This window comes from Coenobita brevimanus, chromosome 57 (assembly GCF_032717465.1).
Source record: "Coenobita brevimanus isolate Jiangsu-jjx chromosome 57, ASM3271746v2, whole genome shotgun sequence".
Classification (NCBI taxonomy): domain Eukaryota; kingdom Metazoa; phylum Arthropoda; class Malacostraca; order Decapoda; family Coenobitidae; genus Coenobita; species Coenobita brevimanus.
Window position 1 is genome coordinate 37,498,153 of NC_137010.1, and position 22,913 is coordinate 37,521,065.

General features: G+C 43.3%; 1 protein-coding gene across 1 annotated transcript in view; it reads left to right on the forward strand.

Moving 5' to 3' along the window:
- The window catches only part of LOC145401961 (maltase-glucoamylase-like), a 234,475-nt gene that overhangs the window by 42,301 nt on the left and 169,261 nt on the right, over window positions 1-22,913 (forward strand). Inside the window, exons 12-19 of the mRNA XM_080274065.1 lie at window positions 2,438-2,548; window positions 8,616-8,749; window positions 12,657-12,814; window positions 14,881-15,020; window positions 16,552-16,636; window positions 19,386-19,442; window positions 19,797-19,924; window positions 20,999-21,084. Of these exons, the coding sequence (XP_080130191.1) occupies window positions 2,438-2,548; window positions 8,616-8,749; window positions 12,657-12,814; window positions 14,881-15,020; window positions 16,552-16,636; window positions 19,386-19,442; window positions 19,797-19,924; window positions 20,999-21,084 (899 nt within the window). The remainder of the gene's footprint in view (window positions 1-2,437; window positions 2,549-8,615; window positions 8,750-12,656; window positions 12,815-14,880; window positions 15,021-16,551; window positions 16,637-19,385; window positions 19,443-19,796; window positions 19,925-20,998; window positions 21,085-22,913) is intronic.

Sequence of the window (22,913 nt, forward strand, 5' to 3'; positions counted from 1 at the left end):
AACAAACACACAGACAGACAGAAAGATAATTAGACAGATAGATAGATAGATAGACACAGATGACGATAGACAAATGGATAAACTTCGTAGAGAGAAAAGGCCAAATTCCCCGGTGCATATAATTGTCCAATATTGCCTGCCAACACAATAAAGCTAATTTACTCCTGGTTAATTAAGTCGTTCCAGTAATTAGTGACTCAGCGCTCGCTCTCTTGGCGGCTATAATTTTAGTCCAGGCAGATTTTAACCCTTTCAGTATGGTGGCGTCTGTTGTGTAATTATTCTCACTGTTGCCAGACGATTTTATTCAGCTGAGGAGAGACATCTGGTAATGAGGGGTTCAGCACTAAACTTCATTGCTAATCAACGTCACTTTGGAAATCCTCTTCTTCCCTGGAAAAAAAAATCAGGTGATATCAAGAATGAGTTACAGTAGTCCTCACTGTACTGAAAAGGTTGTCTCCCTTCACTGGTATGACGAGTTTCTTCATATTACTCGTGCTACTGCCCTGTGCTGAGAATCGATAGACCACGTGTATATCGCTTCACCCAGTGGCAGCTGTCCATGTGTTGCGGTCTTAATTAATTTCCTAGCTTCTGTCTCTAATCCAGAAATACAAACGCAGGATTTCACTTCATTCTCACTCTGCCTCCTGGCACTGTTCCTTCCAGATTCACATCAGGGACTTTCTTGAGTCGGTCGTCCTCCTCTTCTCTCAAAGTGTCGAGATCAAGGTATAAACTATCTTATCCTTTAGGTTCAAATTACCTTTATGATATTTCTTTTGCCAATCTGTCTTGCAACACATTATTCACAGTTCTCCCACTCCTTGAGATGTTGCTCATCCATCGCTACATTCACATACCTGTGTGTTTCAGTCTGCATTATCCTCTGTGTTCACATGCCAAGTCTCAGTGCCGTACAGCATATTTCTGGTCACACATGTACAAAAAAGAGAACCCTTGTTAAGAAAGGAGATGCAGCATTTCTCTAAAAACCTTACATCAATTTCTTATTCTGGCAGTGGAGCTGTCCTCTACTGCTCTTTCCACTCCCAGTATGTCCCTTATATAACAACGCTTCTCCACGCAGTTCACGTGGATGTCTCCATAATCGACACTTTCCATCCTATCGTCCACAGGCCGGATACCTCTACAGATCGCACGCTGAAAATTTTTCACATCCTGCAGTCTGTCTCGAACACCACTCCATCTTGTGTGGGTCCGGCGACTTTGTATTACATAGGATACCGGTCTCCTCAACTTCCTTTTTGTTCACAACACTGGACAACACAACTGATTTTACGATATTACGTCCTTCACATCTGCTGACTATGACCTTAGTTTTATCAGTTTAAGCTTTCAGTCCCTTTGCTTCCGTTCCATTCCTCCACCTTTCAAACTTCTCTCTGGCCTTCTCTGTTCAGTAACTAAACTAAATCATCAGCATGTAACACTTTCTAAAGTAACCCACTTCAAAACATTCTCAACAATGCTTAGAGGGCTGAGCTGAACAACAATTGACTCAGGACTGAATCTTGATGCACGGTAGTTTTGTTTAGAGTTTCAGACTACGAAGGAACTCTCATATTCAGAGACACCCCATCACCACAGGCAATCATCCTTATATTGAATAAATTCTTTTGCTGGCAGCAAAAATAAAACAACAGACATGCTTAAGATGAATGAGTTGAAGAAGACCCGATGGAAGGAGGGAATGAATGAAACTTGAGAATGGGAAGATGAAAGGTTAAAGCAATGCCTATTTAGTGCACGAGGATCATAAGGGTGGATAAAAAGATTGTGTTAAATATTCCCCTGCAACACAACCCGCATGTGATACTTCGCTGTCGGTCCCCAACTGTGGGTTATTGATAGGAAAACTGAGATAAGGGGGTAACACCTCTTGTCCAACAATCATGTCGGCCCGGAAATTAGACGCGGGTTCTTTCAGTAGCGTCATCGTAGCGAAATTACTGACTCTTCACTGTATTTATATGATGGTGATTTGACGGTAGTAACAATGAAATACAAAAGACATCAGCATATTTACACGGCCAAAAGAGGCAAGCGAAAGAGGAAACAAATAAGAACTAAGGAAAAAAACATTAGGTAGAGACTCCATCGGTCATGCTCCAGCCTGTTAATTGCAGCATCCATCACAGAACTTTGCATTAAAATGTACCCCCTCCACTCCCTCTCCCTCTGTCTGTCTGGCTCTCTCTCTCTGTCTCTGTCTTTGTCTCTGTCTGTCTGTCTGGCTGTCTGTGTCTGTCTGTGTCTGTCTGTCTGTCTGTCTGTCTGTCTCTCTCTCTCTCTCTCTCTCTCTCTCTCTCTCTCAGGTCTCCAGCAGCATCTCACAACAACTGTTCTCCTTTCTTCCCTTTTCCTCCCTCGCCCACTCCCTCCCTCATCCGCTTGTTTCCTCTCCCCTCAGACTCTCCGACAAGACTCTGTGTATGGTAGCGAGGCAGGGTGAGGAGAGAGAGCTTCTTCACTACGATGTCCACAACTTGTATGGATGGTCTCAGACTCCACCTACACTGCGGTAAGTACAGGGCTAATATTTACGATTTCCTTGAGGTTATATTATGTGTACCATTAGCTGTGTAAATGTTGTAGGGAAGTTGTGTAACCAGTGATTTTATGAAGTTCCCAGTGAGTTCGTGAAATGAGTTTAAATTGTGATGGGTTAATTAACGTTAGGTTAATTTAGGCTGCGGGCAGGATTAGGCTGGGGTAATCTAGGTCAAATTTAGGTTAGGCTAGGTTAGTTGGGTTTGGTTAGGCTAATTTAGATGTACGCTTAACTTAACTTAGCAGTTATCTAAATTAACCTAACCTAACCTAAACTTAACCCAGATTACTCCAGCCTAACCTAACAGCAGCCTAAATTAACCTAACCTTAATTAACCCATTTAAACTCGTTTCACGAATTCAGTAGGGACTTCATGAAATCACTGGTTACACAAATTCCCTGTAACATATACATAGCTTCACTTACACAGCCAGCAGCCACCTGTCAAACAAAGTGGAGTGAGAATTCTTTAGATTAAGTTGTATAGAAGATTACTTGTATATTCTCACGTTTTCCCTCATACTGTAACTACCAAACAGTTCGCAGCCAAATAGAATTCTTATTCTTGTACTTCTGTTATGCATACGATTCCTTGTTTATTCCTTTGTCTTCACTAATACAACTTATTGTACGGACACTTGTTATTCAAACTAAAATAAATAGTGAACTGACGAAATACAACAAACAAAACGATTTCTGATAACACTGAGTTGTTATAGAGACTTGATTATGGTAAGAATTTTTCAAGAGGCTCTATGAATACCAGACCGGATTCTCTCTCTCTCTCTCTCTCTCTCTCTCTCTCTCTCTCTCTCTCTCTCTCTCTCTCTCTCTCATTTTCTATGGCAAACAGTCAAAAAGTCAGTGTGCTCTGCAAGACACTGCTGTATCTCACACAAACCTTACTCTGCTGTACTTCACACTGTCACACATTGCAGTACCACACCTCGCAATACCACACCTTATAAACCCAATGCATTTCAGTCCGACTTACCTCACCGCTGTTACTATCACCACACACAAGCAACCAACACCACACACTTCCAAACCACGCATAACCACATCTCAGACTGCAACACCTCACACAGCCACACTTCACACTTCCACACCACACACTGCTGCTACACGCACAACACATTGCCTTGCCACATCATCTACTGCCACATTTTAGACTGTCACACTACGCACTGCCACATCGCACACTACCACACCATATACACTGCCGCACCACATACCACTACATCTCACACTGCCACCCCATATACTGTCATACTAAACACTGCCACATCATACACTACCACACCTCACACTGCCACCCCATATACTGTCATACTAAACACTGGCACCACACACTAGCACACCACACACTGTCACACGTCACACAGCCATTTCTCACACTGCCACACTGCGTCACAATATCACACTGCCACAACAGATTTCCACACTTCACATTTCTGCAAATCACACTGCCACACCACACACTGCCACATTGGACACTGCCACACCTCACTCTAACATCATTCAGTCACATCTCAGTCAAATCATAGACTCCCCCACCTCACAGCGCCACACCTTACACAACCGCACTTCACACTTCGAACAACACACTTTCACACCAAAAACTGCCACATTATTGACTGGCACACTCCATACTGCCACACTACAGCTGCTAACTTCACACAAACATACCAAACACTACCTAACCACCACACTGCCACACCTCATTCTGCTACATCCCACACTTCCACACAGTACGTCACACCACACATTGCCACATCACACTTGGTTAATCTCATACAGCCACGCCTCAATCAGTCACACCACACTGCCACAACTCATATTACCTTAGCGCTACACCACACACTGCCAAAAAATCACACTGCCACAACTCACACTGTCACACCATATACTGTTACAGCTCATAGAGCTACGACACCTCACATGGTCACACCCCACACTATCCTACTTCACATTGCCACATCTCACGGTGCCACACCACACACTGCCATACCACACCCAGTCACACCACACATACAACGAAATTTTACTGTTTCATTTCACACAGCCACATCATATACTGATACACTTATCTCTGCCGCAACACATACTGCCACATCTCACGCTGTCATACCACACAGCACCCCTCCACACACCGCCACACGTCACACTGCCACATCACACACAACCACAACAAACGCTACCACACTCATACTGCCACACACACATTACCATACCTCACACTGGTACACTGCACACTAGCGCAACATATGAACTACACCACACACCGCATAGTAAGATCATAAAGCACACTGTCTCACCACACAGTGCATCACAACACATGGTTACATCACACATTGCCACAGGTTTTTCAATCTTGGCCACAACAAATCCTCCTCCTATCATCATGTATTTATTAAATTAATTTGGCGTGGTAATGGTAATGGATAATTCACATCTTCATGTAGGTACTGTATATCTTCTTAGCGGATCCTGCTAGCGGCAGGGGCCGGCCTAGGAACGCTGTGGTCTCTGAGTCACTCGCTGTACACAGGAAAGAACTTAGTTAGACTAGAACCTCGAAGGCGGCTTCAGCAATCTTCCCTGTATCTAACTGGATGCTAGGCGATGATGAGATGATCATGCCAGCCGAAAGCTGACAAGAGTTCTTTTGAGGTCTCTTTTTAGGCCGTTTGTATCATACGCCAACCAGCCCCTTACCTGTCAGTGAGGCCAAACCTCGGCAGCACCACTGCAGTTTCTGCGATCTTATTTCTAGATCTCTGATGTGACCATTGTGTATAGAGCCTCCAGGTACGTAGGATGTAAAAAATACATTGTGTACGTCGCAAAAAACAAAAACAAACTAGAAAGCAATCAGAGAGCGCATACCTCCGTCAATGCCGGATCCGGATCCGCCCCCAAATTTAATAAATTCTTTCTTGGCCTATGGCCCACCGTTCTACAAAATTTCATTGAAATTAACTGAGAACTCATATTTCGCGGGATACACAGGATCCGGATCCGCCCCAAATTTAATCAAATCTTTTTTGGCCCATGGCCCACCCTTCCACAAAGTTTCACTGAAATTCATTGAGAACTTCTGGAGATATCGTGTGGACAAACAAATAAACAGACAAACATAGGTGAATACATAACCTCCTCCAACTTCGTTGGCGGACGTTACAACTAAAAACACAATTAAATTGACACAAACAAATGGTAATGCTTTTTATTTATTTATTTTTTTTAAGCTTGACCTCTGACATCTCATACCAGGCTAATCTAATCTCCCCCCCCCCGTGTGTGTGTGTGTGTGTGTGTGTGTGTGTGTGTGTGTGTGTGTGTGTGTGTTAATGGAGAAACATTAACTGTTCCTCACCCTCACTCTCTCCTTCCCCTAATCCTTCCTAATTAATGACAAACAGGTATATGAAATATATGTCTCTGTTTCGTTTAGTAATTCCTCTTGGAGCGTCCGGCACACACAGTGAACGCTGTTTTAGTTACGTGGCGACTGTTTATGATATCTGCTTTGTAAATAGAATCACCTGGATTTAGTGAGAATGAAATGTTTTATTTACTGCATTGTATTGAATAAATTTATTATTATTATTATTATTATTATTATTATTTAAATCCACAAACAACACAGAATTTCTCTCTGCTGATTTGAGACGCCACATATATGAGAACGATGCGTGCTTACTTGCTTGTTCTTCTTTTTATTCTGCTAGAAAATTCAAAGTTATACCACAGGCACGCCCTTACTGGCCAGCCTACAACGCTCATCTTCACAGGCTATAGTCCCGGCCATGTTCCATCACTCGACCATCACCGCCAGCCCATCTTGGCCACACCTCTCCAGCCTCACTACCCCTTTTCTAGTCTTACCACATTAAGCTTCTGTGGGAGATCTGTGACTTAAACCTCTTCACCATTACTGTCACCCTCTTCCATTATTCATTATAAACAGAGAATATTCGCCTTGATCTGATGCTCCATCCATTCCCATCTTAGTCCACTCCTCCCAGTCCTATCTGCTAACCCTAGTCACATTTTTGCTTCCTCGCTGTCGATACGCGGGCTACCTACGCCACCAGTCTACAGCATACCTTTCCGGCACGTCCCCACCAGCCACCACCACCCCATCCATGGCATCTCCCCAGCTCTACGCCATCCACACCATCCAATTCTCCTCTAATGTCGTATATCCTGAACTGATATGACTGGCCTCGACTAGATGTGCAGATCCTGAATGGGTCCATCTGAACCTGAATCGGCATAATTACAACTCAGCCTGAATGATGTTAAGGACCTAATTAGACCTAAATTATCCTAATTAGTCTAAGTGGACCTAAATGGACCTTACTGAAACTACAAGGCCGTTAATGGACTGGAATTGGCCTAAATGGAGATGCATATGCAGGGGCTACTTGAATGGCACAGGTGATGAGAGGCCCATCATAATGAAGGCGTGATACATATCTCTCTCTTCTTCTCTGTCATGCCATTTTTGCGCTGGCATACGATGTTACTCAGCTTATGATGATTTAATGTATATTTATATCTATATTTATTTATTTGTTTATTTATTTATTTATTTATTTATCATCTACGAGTATATCCCTGTTTATTTTATTTATCAGTCTGTCTTTCCATCAATCTATCTGTTTATATCTATCTATCTATCTATCTATCTATGTATATACGAGTATATATATCTACATCTATCTATCTATATTATACAAGGTTTTCATAAAGTCCTGGAACGGTTTTAAATATTTATCTAACCAAAACCAATAGGGATAGAGGCGGTTTTTAGCATAATATGAAGTATACAATAGAGTTTTCTTACATGAGTTACACAACTTCAATGTGGAGTTTAGCTCGCTGGATTTCACTGGAGTTTAGATGTATGCCAATTGCTTAACGGGAAGTTTCCAGGCAGATGAGCCGATTGTGGCCACCTCGGTCTCCTGATGTTACCCCCTTTAGATTTCTTCCTTTGGGGGTTTGTAAAAGATGAAGGCTACCAAACACCTGGCACAAACATCGACATCCTTCGTGAACGGATAACGGAAGCCCTATGTCAGGTCACCGATGATATGCTGAGAGTCGCATGGCAAGAAATAGATCGTCTGTTGGATGTGCTGAGGGCCACAAAGGAGCCCACATTGAGCTTTTGTAACTCATAAAAGAAAACTCCATTGCGTACTCCATATTATGCAAAAAACCGCATCATTCTATCCATAATGATTTTGTCTGTATTTCCTGCTGCCTATGATCTCCAGTCTTTCAAACGCGGTGTGTCCAGGCATCTCGAAATGATCGGATCCTGAATTTGGCTCTCTCTGGCATTTTGTTTTTCTCTTGGAGGGAACTGTTATTCCGGGCTCGTGGCCTTTGGTTCCTTCTTCCTCGAATAAAAAAAAAATAAAATAAAATAAAATTCAGGGACTTTACGAACACCTTGATCCCCAGGGAATTCGTGAAATGAGTTTAAATTAGGACAGGTTAATTAAGGTTGGATAAATTTAGGTTGCCGTTAGGTTAGGCTGGGACAATCTAGGTTAAATTTCTGTAATGTTTGGCTAGGTTAGTTAGGTTAGGTTTGGTTAGGTTAATTTAGATGAATGCTAAGTTAGGCTGTGTTATGAGTTCATCTAAATTAACGTAACTTAACCTAACCTAACTAACCTAGCCTAATCTAACCTAAACTTAACCTAGATTATCCTAGCCTAACCTATCCGCAGCCGAAATTAACCTAAACTTAATTCACCAAAACTAATTTAAACTCATTTCACGATTTACCTAGAGATTTCATGAAATCATAGTTTACACAAGTTCCCTGTAACATATGTATAATTTCGATCTAAATGGAAACCTGGACGTAAACGTATATTCAACTGTTCTGGGTCGCATATATTGGTAGACTGGGTCTTAGTAAAAATGACTTTATCTCCTATATAACCAAAGCACAGTCAATAGGGATAAATCTAACTCTTATTCTTCAGTTGTTTCGTTTTTGTGGGTCCAGAGCGCTTCAAAATGTGACTGGTCGGCGCGGTCTGGTGGTGAGTCGGTCCACCTTCCCGAGCAGTGGACGCTGGGCAGGCCACTGGCTGGGGGACAACACTGCTCGCTGGGAAGACCTCAGGAAGTCTGTCATTGGTTAGTATCTTACATGTACAATCCTGAGCCAAAGTTTCCGCACATCTTCTACCCCTTCCTAGGCTGAAGTCCAAGCCACAACGACGTATGAAACTTGCCTAAACTGTATAGGTATCAGTATCAGTGTCATCATGAATTGCCGTTCTTACAGCCTGACCGTGCTTCGAACTGCCATCTTAACTCGAGATAACAGGTCTTCTTTCGTTGTGACGACATTTCTCACCAGCCAGGGGTTGAGTAGAGGGTGAGCAGAAACAATGAGTCACGGTTCCTGGCCGTTGGTTCCTTCTGCCTAGCATTTAAAAAAAAAAAAAAAAAAAAAAAAAAAGTCTTGGGATAAGGAAACATATCTTAGCGCGTGGTTGGCCTGTGAAGAGCCGAGAATGTTCAAGGTTTAAACGATGTCTGAACGATGTATGATCCTTTTCACTCGGCGTTCTGTTCAAAGTCTTCTTGCTTTTGTGCTTTTCTGTTCTATTTCAGGATCATTCCTACGCCATATATTAACCTTTTCAACCGGAAGACGTCTTTATTATTAAAGCTGTGTCATCTCAATCTGAATTTGTTGACTTCAGGGGATTTTTTTTCAACTGGGCTGGTTTCTGATATAGCGTTTAGTAACCCCCTGACTCTATTAGATATCCTTTTCTTTTACTTGATGGTAGTCTGATTAAAATGAGAGAGACACTAGTGTAATGAATGGGTTAACCTCTTTATACCCATGACGTACCATTTATCTTATTCTTAACATCTCTAAGTGATGCATTCATCCCAGTAGAGAGATTTTGAACTGAATGGGCTGGATGTGATTTCCACTAATGCTCTCATCATACTAGGGTGCTCAGCAATTCAAAATACAAATCGTCTTGTGGTAGTAAGAACTATCTATCTATCTATCTATATACCTAGGCTGCTTCCCCCAAGGAAAGGGAGGTAACCGAGACAGGACGACACACTCCCCAGTTACTCATCCATTCAAACACATTCATTCGCATCTTAGCCCCAAAGGGGAAAACGGACAGATCCTCACCGCACCACACCGCACAAGGGTCAACTGCGCAATGCAATCAGTGACATCCGCAGCAGGGCCCGACAGCAGAACTGGGTTACCCCTGCCACATCATAACAGACCCATCCCCTTACCCGCACCTGACCTGACTAGCTGATCAGACCAAATGCGGGAGAATATCCCTACAGGGCTGCGTCATCACTTATTCATTCACAATTTCTCTCCATTTATTTCTGTCACGCACAGCCACTCTTCCTTGCTCAACAGACATCCCTCTCGCATCCAGCACTCTCTTCACACTGTCCATCCATCCTATTCGTGGTCTTCCTCTCAGCCTTACACCTCTCACATCAGATCTATTTATCTTTTTCACCAATCGCTCATTATCCATTCTCTCCATTTGCCCAAACCATTGCAACACCCTCTGTTCAACTCCACCAGCCATCTCCCGAACAACTCCAGTTCTTCGCACTTCATCATTTCGCACCCGATCCATACGCGTCACTCCACACATACTCAGACACCTCATCTCCATTACATTCAAACTTTTCCTCTCTGCTACACCCATATTCCATGTTTCAGCCCCATATAACGCAGTCGGTACCACAACAACCTCATACAGCCTTCTCTTTACATCCATTCCAAGCGAACGACATTTAAACACTTTTTCATTCCTCCCAGCACCTTTCGTACTTCATTTATTCTAAACTTCACTTCTGCATCTATTCTTCCATCCACAGCAACATGTGACCCTAGATATTTAAAACAATCTACCTCCTCAAGCAACTCACCATTCAAAACTATATTCATCCCCCTACCATCTATCAACCTCGTACACTTCATCACTTTACTCTTATTTTCATTTACTTTCAATTTCCTCCTTTCACACACCCTTCCAGACTCCTCTACCAACTGTCTCAATCTCTCCTCTGAATCAGTCACCAGTGCAGTATCATCTGCAAACATCAGCTGCTTCAGATTCCACTCTCCACCATCAACATTCACCAGACTCAGACCTCCACCTAAAACTCTTGCATTCACCTCCCTTACAACACCATCCATGTAAATATTAAACAACCAAGGCAACATCACACATCCCTGTCGCAGCCCCACTCTCACAGGAAACCAATCACTCACAGCATTTCCTACTCTTACACACGCTCTACTATTTACATAAAAACTTTTCACCCCTTTTAGTAACCTACCATCAAGTCCATACAATCTTAAAACCGTCCACAAAGCCTCCCTATCAATTGTATCATACGCTTTCTCTAAATCCATAAATGCCCAAAACACATCCTTGCCTTTCGCTAAATACTTTTCACACACTTGTCTCACAGCAAACACCTGATCAACGCATCCCCTCCCTCTCCTAAAGCCACACTGCTCATCACCAATCACTCCCTCTGTACCCTCTCTGACTCTCATAATTAACACTCTACCATACACCTTACCTACAACACTCAACAGACTTATACCCCTAAAGCTAGTACATTCATACTTATCACCCTCGCCTTTATACAACGGGACCACACAAGCACTTGCCCAGTCAATTGGCACCATACCTTTCTCAAAGCACACATTCAACAGTCTTACTAACCAGTCAACAATAGTAACTCCACCACCCTTCAGGCATTCCACAGCACACCCATCCATACCTGCAGCTTTCCCTGTTTTCATCTCCTTTACTGCCTTCTCCACTTCCTCCTTCGTGATCAAAGAATCATTCAACTCTCCCAACACATTTATTCCTTGCACCCTTCCATCCGCCACAATCTCAGCCACCCTTTCCTCCTCTACATTTAACAATCTTTCAAAATACTTTGCCCATCTCTTCCTTACTGCATCCATCTCAATTAACATCCTTCCATCCTCTGCTTTTACTCGTTCCTCCTTTCCAGACTCTCCCTTTCGCACCCTTTTCACCTCCTTCCAAAACATTTTCTTATTCTGTGGAAAATTCTCTGTCAGCCGCCTACCCCACCTCTCATCTGCTGCCACTTTAGCATCATGCACAGTCCTTCTCGCTCTATTCCTCTTTTCCTTATACCTTTCATATGACATCTCATCCTTCCTCTGCAGCCACACTTCATATGCATGTCTCTTCTCAGCCACAGCCATACTTACTTCCTCGCACCACCATTCACTTCCTTTTCTTACACCACCACCCACACGTCTCACACCACACACCTCTTCTGCATGCCCCACCACAGCACTCTTAAACAACTGCCATTCCTCCTCCATGCTGCCATTTTCCCTATCTTTCACTGCGTTCCACTCATCTTTCAATTTCTCCTGATACTCTATCTTTTTTTCTCTTTTATCCAACTCACTCACTTTCAAAAACCTCCCTGCCACACCTAACCCTCCTAGCTCTCACCCATCTCTTACCTACTCTTAACTTTCCCTCCACCAGGTAGTGGTCAGACATACCTCCACCCTTCCCTCTCAGAACTCTCACATCCAACAATCTTCCTATTACATTCCTAGACACAACCACATAGTCCATCAAAGCTCTGTCAACAACCCTTCCACCCTCCTGTCTCACCCATGTATACTTATAAATATCTTTCTTCTTAAACAGCGTATTCCCAATCACCATCTCTCGCTCAACACACATCGCTATCACTCGTCCCCATTTTCATTTCTTCCAGGCACACCATGCATACCAACTACGCCTTCAACTGCTACATTTCCCACTCTAGCATTCAGATCTCCCATTATTACCACATTCACATTCGCTCCAAAACTCTGCAGTTTGGGACCTAGTTATAACATTCACGGTTGCAGGTCGTTTTCTAGAGAAAGATTGAGACTATGTAATTATATTTATAGTCTGCCCCAATGAATCATGCAGTCGATAGGCATTAATCTAAGGTATCGTCGTGCTGTGCTCAGGTATGCTGGAGTTCAACCTGTTCGGGCTGCCTTACGTGGGTGCGGACATCTGTGGATTCTTTGGGGACACAACGGAGGAGCTGTGTCAGCGTTGGATGCAGCTGGGAGCGTTCTATCCCTACAGCCGCAACCACAACCAGGCAGATGCTATTGATCACGTGAGTGTGGCCAGGGACTGGACTACATGGTTAAGAATAGAAATAGCGAAAGGGAAGGTAAGTCCCAGTTTTGGCCATAATTTCCGGCGACATCCATCCATCCATCATCCAATCCTGTGTCGCCCCATGAGGAGCGTAGGAGCCCGGGGTTAGGCAAGTTGGTCCTGACATTTAAGATGAGTGACCAGCCTCACTCATCCCTGATTGGCATTACGTGAGCGATAAACCCCATCCCATGGATATAAACCTAAACAGGCTCAATCCGATTGAAGCGCCTTAATCATCCACTAAACCACCAGGCGCCATAATTTGGTTATATGGTTACCACCCAGCGTTGTAAATGGTTTCCTAGTGTACAGGAAACCATTTGGCTTGTCACTCAGTGTAGAGTCACCCATAGGCAGAAGGGAGAGGAAAGAATGAAGGAAAGAAAGATAAAAGAGAGAGTGTAAAGTCGCCCATAGGCGGAAAGAAGAGGAAAGAATGAAAGAAAGAATGAAAGAAAGAAAGAAAGAAAGAAGAGGAAAGAAGGAAGAAAGGAAAGGGCAGACACCCAAAGCAGCACTGCATTGAGTGAGTGGATGGGGAGCGCCCCCACCTTGCACGTGGCGAAAATAGCTCGACCTGAATAATTGAATGTCACTACTAAATGCAGTGATATACAAAAGTCAGCCATTAATAAGAGGCTTAAGTACCCTTTCACAAATGTAGTTTTAAGCATACCGTGAAAAGAGCAAAACCCAATATCTTCATGGGGTTGTGAAGTTTCTGAACATCTCTTCCTTACCATTTTTTTTTTATTAACCTAAGACATTTATATTTTTTATGTGTATTTAAGTACAAAAACGGACAGGACATAGGGACACATTGTACTATTATGCCGGCAGGATTAAGTCAGTGGTTTATATCTGGAGATGTGAGGAACATTCTAAAAATTAACTGCCATGCAGTGGATTAGGCCGATGTTTATATCTGTAGATGCGATGAATATTCTGGAGATTTAGGCATGTCTGCTTTATTTTCTTTCTATCATACCGTAGGAATTTGTTCTTGTCATTATTATTATTGTGTATTGTTAATTTACATGTATTATTGTGTGAGAGAATGAGGGTTCTCTCCTAGGTGCTGGAATGTTCTGAGCTGCGCTGGTGGGTGGAGACAAGAGGGGAGGGGTTAAGTCTGTCTCATATCGGGGACAGATCAGCTGAGTCTAGTCAGTGAGACAGTGAGTAACGGACTGAGTGAGCTGTGCTGCGTGAGTCGAGAGTAGCGGACCTTTAGTTTGTGCGAGACAGCGAGTCAGTGGCTGTGAGCCAGTCAGACAGTGAGAGTCAGTCAGTAATGGAAAATCAGTGAACAGTCAGTGAGTGAATGGCGGACGGACAGTGATAGTCCGTGACGGAGCTAGTGAGTCAGAGAGTGTAATAAGTGAAGGAGGGAGTAGTACGACAGAGAGTCAAAATGTGAGAGTCGCAGTCACTGAATGGACAATTAGCGGGTAACAGAGAGTGAGGAAAGAGAGAAAAGTCAGTGTTTTGCAAGCGCACCTTAACTGTGACTAGAAGGGATAAAACCATAAAGTTTTTAGCGGCCTTTTATTAACCGTCTGGCTTGTATGCGCGTCGTTCTCGACGTATCAACGATTTTTACGTTGTAACAATATAGACAGATTTGCAGTGAATGCTGATAGAGGTTTTAAGTGATTGTGTGCTTGTACAGAGAAGGATTCTTTGAAGTGTTAACAACAAGAGCCAAGTGAGGACAGCCCAAAGGATAATCTAGTCATACGATACTACTACTACTACAACAACAACAACAACAACAACTACTACTACTACTACTACTACTAGTCATACGATACTACTACTACTACAACTACTACTAGTCATACGATACTACTACTACAACTACTACTACTACTACTACTACTAGTCATACGATACTACTACTACAACTACTACTCTCTTTCTCTCTCTCTCTCTCCCTCAGTGTATTCATAACGATGTAACTTGCTGTCTGTCTGTCTGTCTCTCATTTCTACACTAGCCCTTCTCCCTCGTCCCCAGGATCCAGGATTGTGGCCTTCAGTGGCGAGGTCCGGCAGAGAGGCCTTAGAGATACGCTACCTCCTGCTGCCGTACCTCTACACTCTGCACTACCTGGCTCACTCCCAGGGCCACACCGTGATTAGACCTCTTTTCTTCGAGTAAGTGTTCAAGGTGATAAGGAACAGTACTGATTAAACTTGAAAACAGATGATTGGAGATTTTTTTTGCAGATTTGAGTTGATTTTGGGCAGATCTGAGTGGATCCTGTGCACATTACAAAGGGATTTGAGTAACACTTATGCATAAATGTGTATGTATATTACGTTTTCACAAGGCTCATGTGTTCATGCAAGTGGAACAATATTTTTGTGACTGGAGTACACTGAGTAGCCCATGTGTGTTTTCTTGAGAAAATTCGAGAAAAGAAAAAGTTTTTGTCTAAAAAAAGACACTGCTATACCTCACACTGCCACACCAAGCATTACCACACCTCACACTACCACACCACATACTGCCTCACCTCACATTGCCTAACCTCACTTGAGGGAGGCTCAATGGGTAGAGACTGGAGAGGTGGCCTGCAGTCCTAACGGATCCCGTTCAAATCCCCCCTGGGGCGAGGAACAGTTTATGGATCTGAATTTAATAAATTATACACTTTTCTGATCTACCAGAAGACCGCCGACATGTCGTAAAAACACCCCTGCTAATACTAATACACCAGTCTTGTACGAGACAGCCCTAGCATGTATTCAATATGGACGGCGGGTGTCAGCGCCTAAGTGGTGACATGTGGAGATGTAGGAGGACTACTGGGCCTGGAGATATGCCCTGGGGATAGGCCCTGAAGTCTTTGCCCAGAGTCGGACACACACACACACACACACACACACACACACACACACACACACACACACACACACACACACACACACACACACACACACACACACACACACACACACACACACACACACACACACACACACACACACACACACACACACACACACACACACACACACACACACACACACACACACACACACACACACACACACACACACACACACACACACACACACACACACACACACACACACACACACACACACACACACACACACACACACACACACACACACACACACACACACACACACACACACACACACACACACACACACACACACACACACACACACACACACACACACACACACACACACACACACACACACACACACACACACACACACACACACACACACACACACACACACACACACACACACACACACACACACACACACACACACACACACACACACACACACACACACACACACACACACACACACACACACACACACACACACACACACACACACACACACACACACACACACACACATTACGAGCACGTACGGCACTAGTAAATTCTATTGCGGGTACGAAATCAGATAATGCCTTTTTGTTATGAGTGGCGAGGAACGAAGACGTGTTTACTCACATAGCAGGTGATATTTCCTCTCTCTCTCTCTCTCTCTCTCTCTCTCTCTCTCTCTCCACGTCATCTCATCTACTCGTAATTGTTTACACTCTCCCTTCTCGTCGCCACAAACCCTCCTCCGCTCTATACAATTAGCCTGTCTGCTTTCCTTCGTAACTCCCTCTCCATACCCCCAGGTTCCCCACTACGGTCTCCACGTGGGCCATTGATGACCAGTTCCTGTGGGGTTCGTGGCTGATGGTGGCCCCCGTAGTATGGCAGGTGAGCAGCCACATTACTAGGCGCTTTAAGGCTTACCAGAGGGTGTAGGAGAAAGAGGCCGAAGGAAAATGAAAGATACTATTTCCCAAGAATAAATGTAGTGGAATGAAGTTAAGGAGTAATTTAAGATACTGATAATTAGCAATGAGTGAATGAATATAGTGGAACGCAATGGAAGGTAGTGCAACAGCAGTATTATGCCTGCATAATCTGCTTTGCTTTCCCGATGGCTGTTTTTTCCAAATTACTGGGGGGGGGGAATGGTCAGAGTAGGTGGTGACCAAGAGATAAGGAGGTGGGCTGCTGGACAAATGAACGCAAGACCAATCTCGGACTGGGGCAAGGAACGCTATAGGGTTGAATATCTTTAAAATGGTCTTAACTGAACTGCTACAAGAGCCCCGTGCAGCATAAATGCAACTGTGTATATCAGTTTTCTCTCTCTCCCTGATCAGATTCCACAGATCCTCGCCACAATTTCAGTTACCTGGTTTAACAGCTTCTGATACTCATAGTTTGCTTCCTCGATGACATCTCGCTTCCCCATATAAATATTCAGTCAGGTACTTGGCACCGAGATAAATTCTTACATTTGCTTGATAAGGTCGCTTAACCATCCTTAAACCTTTATCATCTGAAGCTATCGGTATTTCAGTAAGTGTAACAGGGCTACCTGATATCTCAGTATTTTGTCTATGACGGTCTTCATACTGTCGCATTCAGTGAGAGTAAGTGGTCCTTGTCTTGATGCTGCTGGGTCCAAATTAACCTATTCGCAGACAAACTGCACATTCACCAGGTGATTATAATGATTCCAAGCTACTCAAAGAACTGTTCATACACATTGATCACCGACTATGCAGTATTGCTACCTTACATTTGTTTAGCTCCTTTGAATGTCACTTTTATCACCTGTACTATTCAAGTTATTCACGAGGTTGTTACATTAATTTTATGGTTTGATGTAATGTTCCATTGGCTTTATGTGTAACAGCTGATCAGAGCTCCTTACTACCATCCTTGTCCAGGTCTTGAACAATCCTCTTTCTATTCATTACTGCCTCATGCTCCGTATCATTCTACCACCACCATAATTATATTATGTGTGGGTAGTCCGTTTTTCAGTCACAAACTCAGTCATTTCGAAGAGGCCACGTTGCTGCTAATTCCACTGGTTCCTAAAATGGTTTAACTTGTATTCTATTCCACTTTGCATATCGAAACGTGAAATGCACCCATGACATTCTAATTCTTCAGCTTCCACACTCTTGTCAAGATAATGACATACCCCTCCCTCTTCCTTACTTCTTCAGTAACATAAATATCTAGTTCTGTCTGGCATATTCCTCTCCTCCGAGCGTATCATACACCCAATTTGAAATAATGGGCGAGAGTGTTAGGTGGACGGAGGGATAGAAATACTGCTGTTTACAAGTACTTTTCTCAGCTATGCAAATAAGCGCGTACATTATGAAGATTCACTTTTAATTTACAGACTTCTTCCTGGACCTTCCTTAAACTCCTTTGCGACTCCAAGCTGAGAGTGCATGCTAATGACCCGTTGAGAATGCCTAGTTGATGCTTCCTAAGGTTCACTTATATGCCTATTTACTTAGGTAGGTGTGATCTTTCGATAGGACTGCAGGTTTTTCTTAATTAATTAAAATTATTTTTCTAACTGTTCTTATGCTTGTCCTGTGCTTTTCATTTTGTTCTATGCATAGAACATTTATGGCCTCTACCTGCCTTACTGACAAGGATCCTACACGTGGTGGCGGTATGTACCTTGGGTAGAGAGAAGCAATCGCAACGTCCACCCAGGAGTCAAACCCCCTCATATTTTCCCGCCCCTCCCAGTGGGGATGGACCCTGGTCCGACCCTGGCGATGTGCTGTCTGCCACATGGGGGAGGTAGTCCCCTACACTGTATGTACTGTACTGTACCTGTATGATGGCCCACAGTAGCAGTAGCTTACTTGTGGTCGACGGTTCTACTCGGCCAGACAGATTGGAATTAAACAACATCAACAACAAGCAACCTACAGTGTTTTACATTTGTCCCATATCTCCCAGTCTTGCCCTGTACCCATATTCCTAATCTTGCCTCACGTTTATCGCAGTTGTTTATATGTTTCACTTTTGCCCAAGGCATGTCTCACTCCATATTTGAATTATCACAGCCTGGTAACATACAGGAGGAAGTTTAAAACCATTCCCTTGGCTAGAAAGTATTGTAATGGATCGTTACAAACTATTAGCAACAAAAGTGCTGCCTTCCGGTGACTGCTGTGAGCGATAAGTGAAATAGTTTGTTGTAACTTAGGAAACATTTACTGAGTCGGGTAGCAACCCTATAACCAACAAATGAACTTCTTGTGTTGAGGTATATTAAGGTGTTCAAACTGGAAGTGAACTAAAAAGTTTCGCATCCGAGTGTTGGCTGGGGCATATTGCTCACATAATGCCGTTCTGGGACGAGCAACTGTTCACTCTCACTTTGGTAGCCAAGCTTCGGGCCATTACGCCCCAGATGTGGCATGAAAATCATGGATGATGGTTTTTTGTCAGTCAAAAAAAAAAAAAAAAAAAAAAAATCTCTTTGGTCGCAGTTCTTCACTTTGATTGAGGTCTGGGTGTGAAGTGTTTGGAAATAGTATGGGTGAAGATGGAAGTGTGAGCAAGCAATTTTATATACAAATTAAACTCGAGAATCCTTATAAAAACGGCCTCTGCTTTCTGCGTTTTTCAGGGGGCCGAGTCGAGAGAGGTGTACTTCCCTGAGGCTCCGTGGTACGACTATTACACTGTGAGTATAATAATTTACACCATGTAACAAAGGGAAGAAAGAATGTGAGAAAAAATGCCATTATCTTTTTTTTTTTTTTTTTTTTTTTGGCTCACCGTTGATGATTTGTTTTCATCTGATGGCACGAAACTTCCGCAACTTGGACACTAAGTCGCATATGCATGAAATTCAATGAGTCTTAGTTAAGTGGTAGAAATGAGTATCCTTGGTTAGCCTACTTGTCAACTTAACCGACCAATTATACCACTTAGACTACACTCTGCCATCAATAGAGCTGAAGGGAGTTGAGAATTCATTAGGTAACAGTAGGCACGCAACACTAGCACTGACCAGTTTACATCTGTGTCTGTCCAGGGCCGGAGTATACAGAAGGTTGGTGAGAAGGTCGAGGTGGTAGCCCCTCTCTCTTACCTGCCGCTGTACGTGAGAGGCGGAGGGGTTATGGCCACGCAGAGGATCAGAAGTAACACCATGCTGGCCAGGTGAGCGAGATTTAGCGAGAGAGGTGAGTAGGTGAGAGGGATGAGAGGGGCAAGTTGGCTGAGTGGGGTAGGAAGTGAAGGAAGTAACGGGGAGTATGACGAGACGGTGTAGGAGAGGTGGGATGAGTGGGGGGTGGGGTGAGAGACGTGAGAGGGGTGTATAAAGTTGATTTAACTAGAGGAGGGAAAGCGTGGATAAAGGGAATGGCAGACCATTGCTTGGTGTGCGATTGATATGAGTGAAATGAGGGGGGTGAGTGGAAAAGAATGGAGTGAGATGAAATGGACATCTGAAGTAAGAATGGTGAGAGGCAGGGATATTTAACAAGAGGGATGAAGTTGAGTGATAAGAGTGAAATTAATGGAAAGGTAGGACTGGGTAAAAGACTGACGAAGAGAGTGTATGTGAGTGAGGTGGAGGGGGAAAGAGGGAGGGAGAGGCCGAGGATGAGATGGAGAGATGGGGTGGAGAGGTATATGAGAGAGGGGGGTGTGAGCTGGGAGCAGGGGAGTGAAATGGCGGGGGACAGGGCGACTTGGAGGCGATTTGTTTGTGGCCACCCCAAACGGGATTAAGGCGTCTGGCAACAGATAGATAGGACTGGGTAAGAGAGAGAGAGAGAGAGAGAGAGAGAGAGAGAGAGAGAGAGAGAGAGAGAGAGAGAGAGCAAGAGACGTAGAGTGTGCAAGATAGATAGAAGATAGACAAGTAGAAGGATAGAGAGAGAGAGAGAGAGAGAGAGAGAGAGAGAGAGAGAGAGAGGAAAATTATTCTTAGGTGTTGACAGCTGTGTAAATACATAATTATACACTAAAAAATAACTCACCATTAAACCTCTTCAACTCGAGCACGCTATTCATGTTTTTTTGTACTAATACCTTATTATTTTATTCATCTTTAGAGAACATCAGTAGGATACGTCACCTGTTTCAAGGAATGAAGGAAAAGACTCTCTCTCTCTCTCTTTCTCAATACATCCCTCTTTATCTTATCCCTTCTTTTTTCACTCCTGCTCCCCACCCTCCCTACATACACTCTCCCCCTAACCCCAGTCCATCTGTGTCTACCCACAGAACAGAGCCGCTGGGACTAATCATAGCGCCGGACTGGGAGGGCAAGGCTACTGGCATGCTGTACTGGGATGAGGGGGAAAGTATTGGTGAGTAATTGTCTTCTTACCGCTCTGCCTTTTCTTTCATGTCTGTGAATTTAAAAATGCCTGCTAATCAGAGTGTGCAGGGATGGTTCCAACGTTTCCTTAAGCTTTAACAAATATATTGTTATGCCTACGTATAAAAAGTATTCAAAAGTAACTAAAAATATACCTATAACTGAAAAAAAACAAAAAATCCTGATTTCTCCATCTTCTTCTTCACTTGTCTTCTTCGTTTTAAACCCCTCCGGCTGTAATATGGCAAAGCCGATCATTATTATTATTATTTTTTTTTTCCACAGTGAGGTTTCATTTTCCTCATGGTCGGAAGTACGGCAGATATGGCCCGAAAAAGTAATAGGCCGAGAACAGGTCAACTTTATAATTTTGGTCCGATTTACACGAAACTTAGTGGAATGGTAAAGGGTGAGCAAAGGGTGAAGAGATTCAGTCTTGATATCAATAGATTAAAGTTTAAGGGCACAGAACAGTGTCAAACTTTCGGTTCTTTCGCCACAAAAGTTTGTTATTCATTTCGGATTAAACTTGGTGCGATTTAGGATCAGCTAAAGATCAATTACTCAGTTTTTAGAACGGTGGGTCAAAGGTCAAGGTCACAGGACAAGGTCAATTCAAGAAACTTATATCCAGTTTGGACCGAATCTACTGGAAAAGTTAATTGTCAAGCAATGATGAAATATTTCAAGTTTAAGAACAATCAGTCAAAGGCCAAGGTCACAGAGCTAGATAAAAGGTACGGTCATCGACATATCGCAAGGCATGGGTGCTTCGTTCTCTCAGTGCTCCTTGTTATCTTCAAAAAATTTTCTCTTCCATGTCAAGAGAGACTTTCCAAATGGGAGCAAGTTAGGCAGAACCTTCATTAATCCCTTCACTACTAAGTTGAATAACTACGCAGCTTCCTTACACAAACTTTAAATTATCAGTAAAACTAGTATAAAATCATTATATAAAATTATCATTCAACTGAATGCAGCAAGTGGAGTAGGAAGAGTGTGAACACTTTAAGTTGCTGGGGGCAGCTCCTGTACACCTGAAGCATCAAAGGGACGAAACGAAGAGGATGTGGAAAGGGAAAGAAAAAACAGAAGTCGTCATACAGATAGAGAAAATGAAACTGATTACCTATGAATTGCAACTGTATGTGATGATCGTATGTGTTTTAAAGCTTGGTCGTATGTTTGATATAATCAACATTTAAAACGTGAAAAACATCAGAGAGCGTTAACAATCAGTGTAAAGTCCTTTGTAACAATTCACCTAGATGTTTATAATTTGTTGTCTGTCATACCTTCGTTTCTCATAATAAACTACGAGTCACAAAATCAGTTAATGTGATGATGGCTCAAAAACAAATTGGCCTTCATCTTGAACAGCTGAACACTGTCTGCAGCACAAACATCTGCATCCAGAGAGTTCCAAATGCGTACTGTGTTAGGAAGGAAGCACCACCGAAACTGTCTGGTGCGACACATAATCAGCTGGAAGAATAGCAGATATGCGGATGATAACAGACTTGTGGTCCTCGAAGGCTCAAACTGCTGAGGTAGCCGGCAATGCATAGTGTGAGCAACATTGGACTGGATCTTGTACCGCATGCACAAACTGCTTACAGCATGACGATGTTCAAGATTACACAACATTTCACCACCGCACAGAAGCACTGCAGTGCGAAAAATCTTATTGATCAGAGGAAGGTGCGACTCTGCAGATGATACCCACACCAGTGCACAATACTGAAGGAGTGGGAGGATGAAACAACGAAAGCAATTAGTAGAAACATAAGCATCAGGGAAGACCTTGTATGCTTTCCT